Source organism: Aethalodelphis obliquidens, unplaced genomic scaffold (assembly GCF_003676395.1).
Source record: "Aethalodelphis obliquidens isolate GAN/ISIS:26980383/991018 unplaced genomic scaffold, ASM367639v1 scaffold31, whole genome shotgun sequence".
NCBI classification, from domain to species: domain Eukaryota; kingdom Metazoa; phylum Chordata; class Mammalia; order Artiodactyla; family Delphinidae; genus Aethalodelphis; species Aethalodelphis obliquidens.
The window spans coordinates 14,206,434-14,221,183 of record NW_020837975.1 but is presented as its reverse complement, the minus strand read 5'-3'; the positions used below and the strand labels follow the sequence as shown (position 1 = coordinate 14,221,183).

The 14,750-nt window shown below is 58.5% G+C and overlaps 1 protein-coding gene across 2 annotated transcripts; it reads left to right on the top strand.

The window, feature by feature from the left end:
• Positions 1 to 181: 181 nt before the first annotated feature.
• On the top strand, positions 182 to 14,704 carry CUL7 (cullin 7). 2 transcript variants are annotated; one of them, XM_027127287.1, is made up of 26 exons: positions 189 to 548; positions 1,391 to 1,978; positions 2,412 to 2,563; positions 2,704 to 3,201; positions 3,737 to 3,875; positions 3,973 to 4,169; positions 4,441 to 4,669; positions 5,447 to 5,684; positions 5,771 to 5,876; positions 6,888 to 7,115; positions 7,392 to 7,482; positions 7,586 to 7,757; positions 7,932 to 8,037; positions 8,334 to 8,429; positions 8,564 to 8,739; positions 8,872 to 9,005; positions 9,345 to 9,527; positions 9,788 to 9,894; positions 9,993 to 10,175; positions 11,783 to 11,943; positions 12,107 to 12,323; positions 12,438 to 12,726; positions 13,403 to 13,548; positions 13,664 to 13,790; positions 13,880 to 14,085; positions 14,311 to 14,704. In XM_027127287.1, the coding sequence occupies exons 2-26, from the start codon at positions 1,399 to 1,401 to the stop codon at positions 14,632 to 14,634; spliced, it is 5,085 nt and encodes a 1,694-aa protein (XP_026983088.1). In that variant the 5' UTR covers positions 189 to 548; positions 1,391 to 1,398; the 3' UTR covers positions 14,635 to 14,704. The 2 variants fall into 2 exon arrangements, with proteins under 2 accessions (XP_026983089.1, XP_026983088.1); XM_027127288.1 differs by lacking the exons at positions 13,664 to 13,790; positions 13,880 to 14,085; positions 14,311 to 14,704 and having other exon boundaries at positions 182 to 548; positions 12,583 to 12,726; positions 13,403 to 13,516.
• Positions 14,705 to 14,750: the final 46 nt, after the last annotated feature.

The window sequence follows — 14,750 nt, the reverse complement described above, 5'->3', positions numbered from 1 at the left end:
TATATGTAATGGAGGAGGGGGGAATAAATCACCTCCAAAGTCTTTCCCAATTCTGACTTTGGGCAGCGGGGAAGGCGCTTCCGGTGCCAGGAGGAGGGAGACGGAAAGGGCGGAGGAGGAGGTGCCGCGCGTCGCCGAGGTGGCACCGGCGGCTCCGCCCCGGCGCTCTCCCAGGGCCCCTAGCTTTCCGCTGGGCCTGGCGGAAATGAGCGGCGGCTCCGGGCGGGCGGGCGACGGGCCCCCAGAGGTAGGCGGGCGGCGCCGCTGGTTGGGGACAGGCCCCGCCCTGCCAGGCCCCGGAGGCCGCAGACCTGCGCGGAGGCCGGCAGCTGACGGCGCCACGCCCCCAGGGCGTTCGATCCCGCGCGCCACGCCCCCTGCGGCCGCCTGGCCTGCGGAAACACGCCCCCTCCCGCCTCTACGCCTCGACCCCTTCGGGGGGCCCAGGCGGGGCCCAAATCTCCGCCAGCGCTGCCGCCATAGTCTGCGCCGCGTCCTTAGCTCGGCGAAGGACAGGCCTCACGCCGGGACCCCCATCGACTTCTGAGGTGGCCACAGCCCCGCCGCGGCCCCCCGCCCCGAGTCCGGGTTTTCCTCCGCCCACTCGCCCACCGGGCCTCGCGCCCCCGATTCCGCCGCGCCTCGGGATTCTTGTTTATCTGGCCTAGCCCCCTCCCCCGCACCTTGCCGCGCGCCCCTGGCTTCTCCTGTCTTCGACCCGGTCCTACAAGCCTCGCGCCCCTCACCCATCGGGTCTCCTGTGCACCCTGTTCGGGGCCTCACGTCGCCCCCACTGGCCTTGCTGCTTAAGCGCCTCCAATCTTGGGCGCCTCCAGCCTACCAGCAGCCCCTTCTCCCAGCCCGTCGCGCCCTGCACCCTCACTCCACCACCAGGTCTCTGGGTCTTTTGCCCCTGCAGACTCACTCTCCGATGCTTCAGTCATTGGAGCTAGCACCCCTTCCCATAGTCACTCGGGGTCTCGATCCCCAACTCCCCAAAACACACCCACCCCTCTGGGCTTCGCATACCCCCTTCTCAGGTCTGCTGGCGCCTGTCCCAGGGCCCTGGGATTCACTTTAATTCTAAGGCTGCCCTGCCTCCACTGTCCCCTTTCCTCTGCTCCAAACCAGCTCGCTCCATGCTGCATGCAGAGCCTTGGAGCCTCCTTTTAGCCCCCAAATTTTGAGTTCTTTCAGAACAAACACCCCAGTGTTCCTCTGCGTAGGCCTGGCCCCACCCAGCATGCAGCAGGCAACTCCTGGGCCCTACTTTACCCCACCCAGCCCGACAGCTGTTGCCACATTTGCTGTCCCAACTTCTGGGTGTCCTTGATTTTCTGACCTCCCCTCTCACTCTAGCTTGCCTATTCTCTTTTCCTTGTGTTGCCAGGTGCCAGGATGGTGGGGGAACTCCGCTACAGGGAATTCAGGGTGCCCTTGGGGCCCGGCTTGCATGCCTATCCTGATGAGCTGATACGCCAGCGAGTGGGCCATGATGGGCATCCTGAGTACCAGATCCGCTGGCTCATCCTCCGGCGTGGGGATGACGGGGAAGGGGGTTCTAACCAAGTGGACTGCAAGGCTGAGCACATCCTGCTATGGATGTCCAATGACGAGATCTATGCCAACTGCCACAAGATGCTGGGCGAAGATGGCCAGGTCATCGGGCCCTCCCAGGAGACAGCAGGGGAGGCTGGAGCCCTGGACAAATCTGTGCTGGGGGAGATGGAAACCGATGTGAAGTCTCTGATTCAGAGGGCCCTTCGGCAGCTGGAGGAATGTGAGGGCACCATTCCTCCCGCCCCTCTGCTTCACACTGTCCATGTGCTCAGCGCCTACGCCAGCATTGAGCCCCTCACGGGCGTCTTCAAAGACCCAAGGGTCCTGGACTTGCTCATGCACATGCTCAGTAGTCCCGATTATCAAATTCGCTGGAGCGCAGGCCGGATGATACAAGCCCTGGCTTCCCATGATGCTGGTGAGGGGCAGTGTGGGGAGGAAAGGGGAGCAGGACAGGGACTGGGTCAGCTTAGCGTCTCACAGGTCCCTGTGACAGAAGCCTCTGATCTCATCAGTACGTAAATGATTCTGTTGCCCTTGTCTTAGGATTGGAAGAAAAGGAGGTGGGATGGTGAGTGTGGGCATCTCGGCAGAAAGGGGAGACTGAATCCTCAAGAACTTCCTATTAACTGTCTTTCTATGCAGAGGAAGAGTTTAGACTATTAGATTATTGCATATGAGACAGTAATAGGATAGGATAAGATAGTAAGTTTTGGCTTTTGAAGCAAATCAGCAAATCATGTCATTCTTAGTGTGTGGCAGCAGAAGGAGTGAGAGAGTAGAGCGTCTAAGAGAGATGCCTGGGAAGGGCAAGGTTAGGGAGCTGTTACTGATTGGGTTGTGGGTTACAGGGACCCGGACCCAGATCCTTCTGTCACTGAGCCAGCAGGAGGCCATTGAGAAACACCTGGATTTTGACAGCCGCTGTGCTCTGCTGGCACTGTTTGCACAGGCCACGCTCTCTGAACATCCCATGTCTTTCGAGGGCATTCAGCTGCCACAGGTATTCTGTGCGGAGTGTTGGGAGGTGGCTGTGGACAAAATCTAGGGATCAGGCCTTTGCACCTGTCCACAGAGGACAGTGTGGAAAGAGGCACTAAAGCTGGAGCAAGGGGGACATAGGCCAAAGATTGTGTCCTACAGGTCCCAGGAAGGCTGCTCTTCTCCCTGGTGAAGCGCTATTTGCACGTCACCTCCCTCCTGGATCAGTTGAATGACAGTGCTGTGGAACCAGGAGCCCAGAGCTCCACTCCCGAGGAGTTGAGTGGGGAGAGGGGTCGGCTGGAGCTGGAGTTCAGCATGGCCATGGGCACCCTGATCTCGGAGCTGGTACAGGCCATGCGCTGGGACTGGGCCTCGAGCAGACAGGGGCCCTCGGCACGGCCCTCCTGTTCCATCTTCCAGCCCCAGCTGGCAGATGCAGGCCCGGGGCACCCACCTGCCCAGGCCCTGCCCTCCGTTAGGAGGTCAAGGCGGTTTCGCCCTCGCTCTGAGTTCGCAAGTGGCAATACCTATGCCTTGTACGTGCGGGACGCGCTGCAGCCGGGCATGCGAGTGCGGATGCTGGACGATTACGAGGAGATCAGTGCTGGGGACGAGGGCGAGTTCCGGCAGAGCAACAGTGGCGTGCCCCCTGTGCAGGTGAGCAGAGCGCGGTGGCGGGCCACCGTTGGGGGTCTGTCTTGGGTGGGGCATAGCTGGGGCTTCAAGCTGGGGCCTCTGGCGGGCCACTCAAAGCGAAAACCCTCAGTAAGCTGGGTATGGTAAAAGGGGGTCAGCAATTGAGAGGGGAGCCGTTTGGAGGGCTGAGAAAATCTGCCTTTAGGAGACTCTGAGGTCAGGAGGACTCACTCCCAGGAAGAAGACTGATACAGCAAGACCATCCCAAAGGTCAAGTTCAGGAAGACAGTGTGGTTAAGGCCAGGAGGAAGTGTGGGGCATAAGCCACCAAGGATAGGTGAGGGGAGAGAGCCTGTTCCCGTTTGGGGAAGGCATCCTTTGCGTGCGTGTACGTGTTCTCCATATACCACAGGTTTTGCTCTTTAGAGGTTTTTCCACACCTGGCCAGGTGGTCACCCTGAGGGCTGTGAGGGCTGTGTGTCCCCATCATCGGGCAACAGCCAGTCATTAGGTGAGCTCTCTTCCCCTTCCCTCTCTTTTTTCCCATATCCCCCAGGTGTTGTGGGAGTCAACAGGCCGCACCTATTGGGTACACTGGCACATGCTGGAGATTCTGGGCTTTGAAGAAGACATCGAAGACGTGGTTGAGGCTGATGAGTACCAGGGGGCAGCGGTCAGTGGAGCTGTGGGTGTAGGTGAGCCCAGAGGGGAAGCAGGGATCAACTCTATGCAGAGGAGCGGCGGTCTGGCTGGGCGGGCAGTGACGTCCCTGTGCCCCTCTCATTTCCACAGCCCTGCCCTCCTGGCGGTGGAAGCCCATGGCAGAGCTCTACGCCGTGCCCTGCGTGCTGCCTGAGGATGAGGACGCTGAGGAGAGTGAACACCTGAGCCAGGCCGAGTGGTGGGAGCTCCTCTTCTTCATCAAGAAGCTGGATGGACCCGACCATCAGGAGGTTCTCCAGATCCTCCAGGAGAACCTTGATGGGGAGGTAGAGCTGCCCAGAGACACACAGAGGTTGGAGGGCTGGACTGTGACAGAGCATTTGGAAGACTCGGGATGGGAAGTGGAGGGTGATAGCATAAGGGCTGCAGAGGAGGGGTCTAAGATGTTCGGAGATGTTGGCGAGCTGTTTGGGAGGAGCCCCCATGAGAGACTGGGGATGGAGAAGGTGTATGCAGAACTCCTTTCCCCTGGCAAGTGCCTCTGGAGCCTCTGCGCCGGCAGAGCCGCCTGCAGTGAGAGCTTCTCCCCGATGACAGATTCTGGATGACGAGATCCTGGCCGAGCTGGCAGTGCCCATGGAGTTGGCCCAGGACCTGCTGCTGGCTCTGCCACAGCGACTCGATGACAGCGCTCTCAGGGACCTGCTCAACTGCCATGTCTACAGGAAATACGGGCTCGAGGCCCTGGCAGGGCAGCTGGCCTACCCATCCCTGCTGGAAGCCCAGGCCCAGCCTCAGGAATCAGCAGATGCAGCCAGAGTGGAAGGTGGGGTGCCAAACAGACAGCAGCTCTGCACACTGGCCTCTGGGAGGGCATTAGCCCGGGAGAGACGTCTGTGCTGGGTTTTGTGCAAATCCTGTCTGGAAGAGATGGCACTTTAGGAAGAATCTGAAATTTCGAGATAAGCAGTGCATGGAGAAGCAGACATTGTCCTCCCTCCAAAGTATGAAGGAGAGTGTCAAGTTAGAACATTGCAAGAAATTTGAAGCCTTGAAAGCCCTCACGTTGAATTTTTTCTATTGTAGAGAAAACCAGATTATTGCATGCTTCCAGATATAGGGAAATGTTCTGCTATTTGCAGATAGGAAGCTCCTTTGCTATTTTGAGAATACAAAATCAAAAGTTTGTCATGAAGCTGTCTTAAAAGTACATTAAGAGGGCTTCCCTGGTGGCGCACTGGTTGAGAGTCCGCCTGCTGATGCAGGGGACACGGGTTCGTGCCCCGGTCCGGGAAGATCCCACATGCCGTGAAGTGGCTAGGCCCGTGAGCCATGGCCACTGAGCCTGCGCGTCCGGAGCCTGTGCTCCGCGACGGGAGAGGCCACAACAGTGAGAGGCCTGCGTACTGCAAAAAAAAAAAAAAAAAAAAGTACATTAAGAGATGCTATGAGATCCCCAAAACCTGGCGTTTAGGGGGAAGAAATGTAAAATATTTTTGGGAGAAATGAGGAAACAAGAGTTGAGAGTTATGAATGTCTCTCCTTTTATGATCTTTCACGTCACTAACAATGGCCAACTCTTGTGACTTCTCCTTTCCTGTAGCAAAAGAAGCCCCGACTCAGTGCCCCAACACTCCCCTGCAGCATCTGGTGGAGGGTTACGGTCTGGCTGGGAAAATCTTCCTGGATCTGGAGCAAGCTCTCAGCTCAGAGGGGCCCCGGGAGAGCGAGGTCAAGCCACTCCTGCTGCAACTGCAGCGGCAGCCCCAGCCCTTCCTCGCGCTGATGCGGAGCCTTGACACTCCCGTGGCCAACAAGGCCCTGCACCTGGCCGTTCTGAGGTGAGGGGGTGGTGAGGGGCGCTGCTGGGCAGAGGGGTCTCTGAGGCAGGCTGCACATCTCTCTCCTACTGCCCCCTGCTCCCCAGAATCCTGATGCGGCTGGTGGACTTTCCCGAGGCATTGCTGCTCCCCTGGCATGAGGCCATGGACGCCTGCATGGCCTGCCTGCGGTCCCCAGACACTGACCGAGAGGTACCCCTGCCCTGCCCTGAGGAGATGCTGAGAGGGGGAGGATACCAAGCAGCTTCTGGCAAGGCAGACCCCCGGGCAGGGCTCGAGAGGGCACCATGGAGCCTTTGTGCTCTCGGTTTGGGTTTCATTTTTAAAATTGAATTGTAGTTTTAAAAATAGGTCGTACGTTCACACAGTTCACAAATCAAAACAATATAACAAGGTAGAAACAAAATTCTCACTCCCACCTGAGTCCCTGTCCTCCCAATGCCACCCACATGCCCCTTACAAATGGTAACCATTTGTGTTAATTTATGTATCTTTCCTGTATTTTATTTTGCAGATATAACCCAAATGGGGGATCTTATTTGCCGTATCCTTTGTTACATAAAGGATGATATCTATATTACATTAAGAGCCTCAGTGGCTCCTGTTTGGCTGGGCCTGTGAAGGAAAGGGGGGTGAAGGAGGCAGAGGGGACCATCACATCCCAGAGTCCCCTGCCACAGAGCGCTCCTGAGCACAGAAGGCTTGGGAAGCGGTCAGAGAACTAGGGTCATGGAGGCAGCGGGTGTCTGCAGCACACACCTTTGGCGGCTACCCAGATTTTAGCTCTGTGGTGGTGTGGTGGGCTTACTGAGTGTCCACACATACATCTGGTCCCTCTCGGCCCCCTCTCTGCTGTCACGTGTCTGTGCTTGGGGGCTGAGCATCTCATAACACAGCCCCACAGCTGGTTCTTGTGACAGCTGGGCCTGAAAAGAAACAACCGGGGATGCCTCCTGCACCTATTGCCAGCGTAATCAGTAGTCAAGACCCCCAGGGTCCAGGGCACCTCTTGGCTTTTCCATTGCAGTTTGTTTGGTTCTCTAATTCCACTGAGCCCTCATGTCTCCTCATCCTTGTCTTTACTTCCTCACTCTGTGAACTGCAGTAGCCCTGGCACCCAGCACACAGTAGGTGTGTAGTCAGTACTACTGAAGACGCTTGTGGTCTGTCCCCTTTATCCACCTCCCCCTGCCTCCTTCCCAGGTGCTCCAGGAGCTGATCCTCTTCCTGCACCACCTGGCCTCGGTGAGCAGGGACTATGCCGTGGTGCTGAATCAGCTGGGAGCCCGAGATGCCATCTCCAAAGCCCTGGAAAAGCACCTGGGAAAGCTGGAGCTGGCTCAGGAGCTGCGAGACATGGTGTTCAAGTGTGAGAAGCATGCGCACCTGTACCGGAAACTCACCACCAACATCCTGGGAGGCTGTATCCAGGTCAGGAGGGAGGGCAGGGGGAAGCCTTTGGGTTCACAGCTGGGTAAGAGTATGACACCCAAGCAGTGGCAGGGGAAGGGGCTGTGTTCCTGAAGTTGGAAGGCAGGTGAATCTAGTGAACCTGGGGGCGTTTGTTCCTGGCCCCGCTTTCCCAGCTGCTCCTGCTCTGCCAGTGTTACGGAGTTAGTCCCGCTGCTGCTGGGGTTTTTCCTCCACGTGCGTTTCCATGTTCCTGCCCCCTCCCCGCACCCCTTCTCTCCGATGTCCGGGCTGCAGATGGTGCTGGGCCAGATCGAAGACCACAGACGAACGCACCGCCCCATCAACATCCCCTTCTTTGACGTGTTCCTCAGATACCTGTGCCAGGGTTCGTGCCTGTCCCCCCGTCACCCCGCGTCCCCACACCTCCGTGTGTTTTCCCTCCACACCTGCCAGGGCTGTGACCGCCACCCCTTCCCGCCTGCCCGCAGGCTCCAGCGTGGAGGTGAAGGAGGACAAGTGCTGGGAGAAGGTGGAGGTGTCCTCCAACCCGCACCGGGCCAGCAAGCTGACGGACCGCAACCCCAAGACCTACTGGGAGTCCAGCGGCAGCACCGGCTCCCACTACATCACCCTACACATGCAACAGGGCGTCCTCGTCAGGTAACGTGCTCCACGCCTGTGCCTAGACACACACGCACGCTGTCCTGTGACTTCCCTGCCGTTTGTCTTGGGGAAGCACCCACACCCCCCTGAAGGTGACCAGAGTCCCCTCGGCTGTGTCTGTGAGAACACGACTGGATCCGGTTCCGATTGGTCCCTCTGCCCTGCTCCCAGGCAGCTGGCTCTGCTGGTGGCTGGCGAAGACTCAAGCTACATGCCGGCCAGGGTGGTGGTGTTCGGGGGCGACAGCGCCACCTCCCTTAACACGGAACTCAACTCGGTAGGGACCCCTGTGCCATTAGGCCACCCCTCAAGGGATCCACCCTCCTGCCCAGACCCCAAAATGCCTATATTCCTCCCTGCTTTGAGCCCCATAGTAGATGAAGTCCATCCCTGTGCCCGTGTGGCAGCATCAGGCCCTGAGCAGTGAGGGTGGCATTAGGACCCCTCGGTCAGGACCCCCCAGGGCTGGGGGAGGGAGGGACACAGCAGGCAACAGGAGCAGACTAGGGTTCTTTCAGCACTCCCATCCACACGCGTGACGGCGCTCTCTGCCTGCCACCCCCTTGCCACCAGGTGAACGTGATGCCCTCCGCCAGCCGGGTGGTCCTCCTGGAGAACCTGAACCGCTTCTGGCCTGTCATCCAGATCCGCATAAAGCGCTGCCAGCAGGTGGGGCCGGGGGAGGGGGGCAGCCGTGGGCAGGAGGCTCTGCGGCCTGTAACCGTTGCAGATCTTGGGCCACCTCTCCAGCCCCTCCTGAGGAGAGTATGGGGCCTGCGGAAATGGGCCTTTGCACATTGCAGGGCGGCATCGACACGCGCATTCGGGGATTAGAGGTCCTGGGCCCCAAGCCCACGTTCTGGCCGGTGTTCCGGGAGCAGCTGTGTCGCCACACACGCCTCTTCTACATGGTCAGGGCGCAGGCTTGGAGCCAGGACATCGCGGAGGACCGCAGGAGCCTCCTGCACCTGAGCTCTAGGTGTGTGTGAGTGCGTGTGTACCTGTGTGTGTGAGAGGGGTAGCTGGCGATCTTAGGCTGGTGGACTCTTAGGCCTAAGGAGTCACTTAGGCCTCCAGCCCCCAACACCTTCCTCCCCACTCTTCTCCCCAGACTCAACGGGGCTCTACGTCAGGAGCAGAATTTTGCCGATCGCTTCCTCCCAGACAGTGAAGCTGCCCGAGCACTGGGCAAGACCTGCTGGGAGGCCCTGGTCAGCCCCCTGGTGCAGAACATCACCTCCGCCGGTAACTGTCCCTGCCCCTGGCCCCTTTACTATCCCGTTGCTCGGCCCTGCTCATCAGCCCCTTCTTGCTCTGGCCTAGAGCCACCTGGGTTATGCTCTTGGCCCTATGGATACCTGCGTTCATTCAGTACCCCCAAGCCCCCTCTTCACAGCCCAGGGGCCGCCTCCTTTCCCGTGTCTCCCGGCTGCCAGCTGACACCACATGGTCAGGAGGGACCTCGCTACCTCCCTTGCCATATCGCTCTGTCCTGCTGCTCTTTCTTGGCATTGCTGTCCAGCCCAGCTTCCCCACTGCCCTGGACACATGCCCTGCCTTGGCTTGTTTTTCCCCCGCCTCCAGATGAGGATGGTGTCAGCCCCCTGGGCTGGTTGCTGGACCAGTACCTGGAGTGTCGGGAGGCTGCCCACAACCCGCAGAGCCGCGCAGCAGCTTTCTCCTCACGAGTGCGCCGCCTCACCCACCTGCTGGTGCATGTGGAGCCCTGCGAGGCAGCCCCTCCAGTGGTGGCCGCTCCTCGGCCCAGTGAGTGCTGGGGGCTCAGGCGGGAGCTCGGTTGGGGGCCTTCCCTCCCCCAACTCACATACTACAGGTGTCTGTCCCTCCTCACCCCCCGCTCCCTGCATGCTCAAGCTGTTCATCTTCTGGTTTGTGTCACCCCCACCTGGGAGCATCATTTTGGGTGGCAGAATGTCAGGAAAGAACCCTAGGCTCACCCTCGAATAGGGACCCGGGGGCTGAGGGCTGCCACCGCCTTGCCTCTGCCCCTTCCCCTGTCTCCACAGAGGGCAGAAACAGAAGCCATGACTGGAGCTCCCTGGCCACCCGGGGGCTTCCTGGCAGCATCATGAGAAACCTGACCCGCTGCTGGCGGGCAGTGGTGGAGGAGCAGGTGGGCAGGAACGGTGGAGCGGGGGCGGGGAGGGAGGGTGGAACCGTGCCGTTGGTTTGTTGGGTTGCCCTACACTGCCGCCCCTTCCCACCCTCCAGGTCAGCAGTTTTCTGACCTCACACTGGCGGGATGATGACTTTGTGCCCCGCTACTGCGAACACTTCAGTAATCTGCAGAAGTCAAGCTCCGAGCTGTTTGGGCCACGGGCAGCCTTCTTGCTGGCGCTGCAGAATGGCTGTGCTGGTGCCCTGCTGAAGCTCCCTTTCCTCAGAGCTGCCCACGTAAGCCTCCCATCCGCCCCTCCCCTGGGGCCTCTCCCCCAAAACTCTCCCTTCCCCTTCTCAGAATGGCCCACCCTTCCATTCCCACGCAACAAGGAACGTGTACAATACTAATGTAGAACCATGTTATCAAAAATTCAAAAAAACAGGAATACCCTGGTGGTCCAGTGGTTAGGACTCTGCACTTTCACTGCTGTGGGCCCAGGTTCCATCCCTGGTCGGGGAACTAAGTTCCCATAAGCCATGCCCACAGCGCCCCCCTCCACCCTGCAAAAAAAAAAGGAAGGTAAAAGAAAGAAATGACCCGCTTTGTACCATCCTAATACATCTCGGCCTACTTTCTTCTACTTGTGTGCTTGATTTCACGTAGTTTATTCACAAGTAGCTAAAATGCTTTATCCTGTTTTCTTTTGACCCTTACATGAAAAGCCATTTTCAGTGTTGCTGTTTGTCTTCAAATTTTGGTATAAATTCCATCCAATAGATGTATCAATACTATAATTTACTCCACCATTCCTGTCATTCCACAAATATTTAATAGGCACTTACAATGTGTCAGGCACTGAGATGAGCTGAAGATAGATGAAATCCCTTCCCTCAAAGTTTACAGTCTCCTAGAGAAGATGCACAGTTAAGCAGAGTGCCTTGGTAAGCAGAGAACAGCGAAGTGGGAGCCAGAAGCATGGCTGTAACAACGTGGTGTGACCATCTTTGTGCACATAACTTACAGGAATACCTCCTTTTATTGCCCTTCGCTTTATTGTGCTTTGCAAATAATGCATTTTTTGGCAAATTGAAGGTTTGTGGCAACCCTGTGTTGTCAGGTGATGGTCAGCATTTCTTAGCAATAAAGTATTGTTTAATTAAGGTATGTACGCTGTTTTTTAGGCATAATGCTATTGCACACTTCATACACTATGGTATAATGTAAACATCCTTTTGTATGCGCTGGGAAACCAGAAAACTTGCGTGACTTGCTTTATTGCGGTGGCAAACCCGCCATATCTCTGAGGTGTGCTTGTGTCTCCTTGCATTGAGTTACTATTGTTAGTTTGATTTTAGACATGCTAAATGTGAAAAAAACAGTTTTCAGGGCTTCCCTGGTGGCGCAGTGGTTGAGAATCTGCCTGCTAACGCAGGGGACACGGGTTCGAGCCCTGGTCTGGGAGGATCCCACATGCCGCAGAGCAACTAGGCCCGTGAGCCACAACTATTGAGCCTGCGTGTCTGGAGCCTGTGCTCCGCAACAAGAGAGGCCACGACAGTGAGAGGCCTGCGCACCGCGATGAAGAGTGGCCCCCACTTGCCACAACTAGAGAAAGCCCTCGCACAGAAACGAAGACCCAACACAGGAAAAATAAATTAATTAATTAATAAACTCCTACCCCCAACATCTTCTTTAAAAAACAAACAAAAAACAGTTTTCATCATTTTAGTATTGTTAATGTACGCAGTTGTTAATGATTTTATAAGAGTTTTATAAAATCGCTGACCAGTTGATGAACCTGCTGGCCATTCATATCTCCTTCCTCAGACCCTCCCCCTGTTCCCACTCACCTCCTCCGTTCTCTCCTTCATAGTATTCCTGTGCTCTCCCCACTGCCCAGGTAAGCGAGCAGTTTGCGCGGCACATCGACCAGCGGATCCAGGGCAGCCGGATCGGTGGGGCCCGGGGGATGGAGATGCTGGCCCAACTGCAGCGATGCCTGGAAACGGTCCTGATCTTCTCTGGCCTGGAGATAGCCACCACTTTCGAGCATTACTACCAGTGAGTGTGGACCAAGGGAGTGGGAGGTGGGGGGACGCAGGATGACGGGCAGGGCCAGCCCTTGGGGCTGGGAGGCCGGGTTCCCAGCAGGCTGGAGTCCCGGAGCCGGGGGGCCATGCCGAGCCCCCACACTGAGGCTCGGCCTGGGCTGTGCGCGCTGCAGGCACTACATGGCGGACCGTCTCCTGAGCGTGGGCTCGAGCTGGCTGGAGGGGGCCGTGCTGGAGCAGATCGGCCCCTGCTTCCCCAACCGCCTCCCCCAGCAGATGTTGCGGAGCCTGAGCACCTCGGAGGAGCTGCAGCGCCAGTTCCACGTGTACCAGCTCCAGCGGCTTGATCAGGAACTCCTGAAGCTGGAGGACACAGAGAAGAAAATACAGGTGGGCGCTGGGGAAGGGAATTAGCAAGTGGGAGGGTGGGAGGCACAGAGAGAGGCATGGGGCAGACCAGAGGAGCCGCTGGCTTTGGGGCGCCCTGTGTTCCGTCGTCTTCAGGTGAGCCACGAGGCCAGCGGCAGGGGGCACGAGAGAGGGACCGGAGAGGAAGCTGAGCTGGAAGCTGGGGCAGCATCGGCGGCCGGCGGGGCGGGAGAGGAGGCGGCGGAGGAGGAGGATGAGAACGAGGACCTTTACTATGAAGGGGCGATGCCAGAAGTGTCTGTGCTCGTCCTGTCACCACGCTGCTGGCCCACTGCCTCCATCTGCCACACGCTCAACCCCAGAACCTGCCTGCCTGCCTACCTGAGGGGCACCTTGAACCGATACTCCAACTTCTACAACAAGAGTGAGCAGTGGGCCAAGAGAACTGGGGGCTGGGACACCGGGAAAGAACCTGGGCTTGGGGGTGACCCCTGGGGCTGGCAGCCTTCACGGGGTAGATTTGAGGAAAAGGGCAGGAGCTTAGGTTCGGGGTGGGGCTACAGGCAGCAGATCCCCAGCCTGTTGTCTTTTCTGTCTTTAAAATGAGAGCCAGGACTCCCTTTGTGGGTGGTGGGGAGGATGGAGGCAGGAGGCACCTGAGACCACCAGAGAGTGGTGGGTGTCTCGTTCCTGGTCAGTCATCGTAACCTAAGCTCCCCAGTGGGGGCTGATCCTGGGCTGGGCAGCGACAAAGGAAAGGGGGTTAGACTTAGACCCTGCCCTCAGGGAGCTCCTACACTCCTGGGGGAGACGTTTCCAGTTTGATGAGAGCCCCAGTCCTTCCTCACTTCATGGTTTTGTCTCCCTTAAAAATTGGGGAACTCCTCGAAGGCACTGATCACAGCCTGCCTGGCACAGGGTGGGCTCCCCTTACTCAGGAGGCAGACACAGAGAGGGCTGAGCTCTGGAAGCTCAGACCAGGAACCACAGTGTCCAGAAACACTGGGCCCCAGACTCTGCAGAGATTAACGGGGACAAAGCTCCACCGATGGTGCGTCCTCACCAGCCCCCCTGACTCCCTCCTCCTCCCTGACACTCAGGTCAGAGCTACCCTGCCCTAGAGCAGGCCCCGCAGAGGCGACTGCAGTGGACATGGATGGGCCGGGCTGAACTGCAGTTTGGGGACCAGACGCTGCATGTGTCCACCGTGCAGATGTGGCTGCTGCTGCATCTCAATGAGCTGAAGGTGGCCCAGCCCCTCACGCCTCCCTGCTCTCTCCCACCTGTCCTTCCTTTCTTTCCCTCCACCCTCTCTGCTCCACCTCCTGGGGAGGCCCTGACGCTTCCCTTCTCTTCCTAAGGCCGTCTCCGTGGAGAGTCTGCTGGCGCTCTCGGGGCTGTCTCCAGACATGCTGAATCAGGCAGTTGGGCCTCTTACCTCTTCAAGGGGCCCCCTGGACCTTCACGAGACAAAAGATGCCCCAGGAGGTCTGTACTTAGGGCCCCGGGGCCTCTGCCCTGAGCTGGGGCCAGCGTCCTCGAGGCCCCCCCCACCAAGTGACCAGCGCTTATTTCAGGGGTGCTCAAGATTCGAGATGGTAGCGAGGAACCCAGGCCTCGGAGGGGCAACGTGTGGCTCATCCCAGCTCAGACATACCTGAAAGCTGAGGACGAAGAGGGCCGGAACTTGGAGAAGAGACGGAACCTTCTCAACTGCCTCATTGTCCGAATCCTCAAGGCCCACGGGGACGAGGGCCTGCACGTTGACCAGCTTGTCTGCCGGGTAGGCGGGGATGGGTGTTGGGTGAGGAGGCTTTGCCGGGGGCAGGGGGCAGTCCACAGGAGGAGATGGATCCACATTTGAAGTCCCTGGCTCACTGTAGAGCCTCTAGTGGGTGAGGAGTGGGGCTGGGGTGCCCCTCATGGCCTCGCTGTCCCGGGGCTGGGAGCTAGAGGTACGGTAAGCTGGGCGGCTGACGTATCGTTTCTCCTCCCCGCTCCATACCAGGTGCTGGAAGCTTGGCAGAAGGGCCCGTGTCCTCCCAGGGGCTTGGTTAGCAGCCTTGGCAGGGGGTCCACCTGCAGCAGTGCTGATGTCCTCTCCTGTGTCTTGCACCTCCTGGGCAAGGGCACAGTGAGACGCCAGGATGACCGGCCCCAGATGCTGTCCTACGCAGTCCCCGTGACTGTGATGGAGCCGCACACCGAGTCCCTGAACCCCGGCTCCTCGGGCCCAAACCCACCCCTCACCTTCCACACCCTGCAGATTCGCTCCCGGGGCGTGCCCTATGCCTCCTGCACAAGCACCCAGAGCTTCTCCACCTTCCGGTAGCCCTGGAGACGGGCTCAGGGTTATGTAGGGCGGCGCTTTCTACAGAATAAAATGCAGCAGTTTGATTACTTGGCCTGTGTGGTGACTGCGAGGGAGCTGACAGGGACAGGGGCTTT

What these genes read in the sequence shown, in the direction of transcription:
- CUL7 (XM_027127287.1), top strand. Translation starts at nt 1,399, where the DNA reads ATGGTGGGGGAACTCCGCTACAGGGAATTCAGGGTGCCCTTGGGGCCC. An exon ending in CTGCACCTGGCCGTTCTGAG is followed by an intron (nt 5,685 to 5,770) that starts GTGAGGGGGTGG and finishes CCTGCTCCCCAG; the next exon opens with AATCCTGATGCGGCTGGTGG. An exon ending in ACTTTCGAGCATTACTACCA is followed by an intron (nt 11,944 to 12,106) that starts GTGAGTGTGGAC and finishes TGCGCGCTGCAG; the next exon opens with GCACTACATGGCGGACCGTC.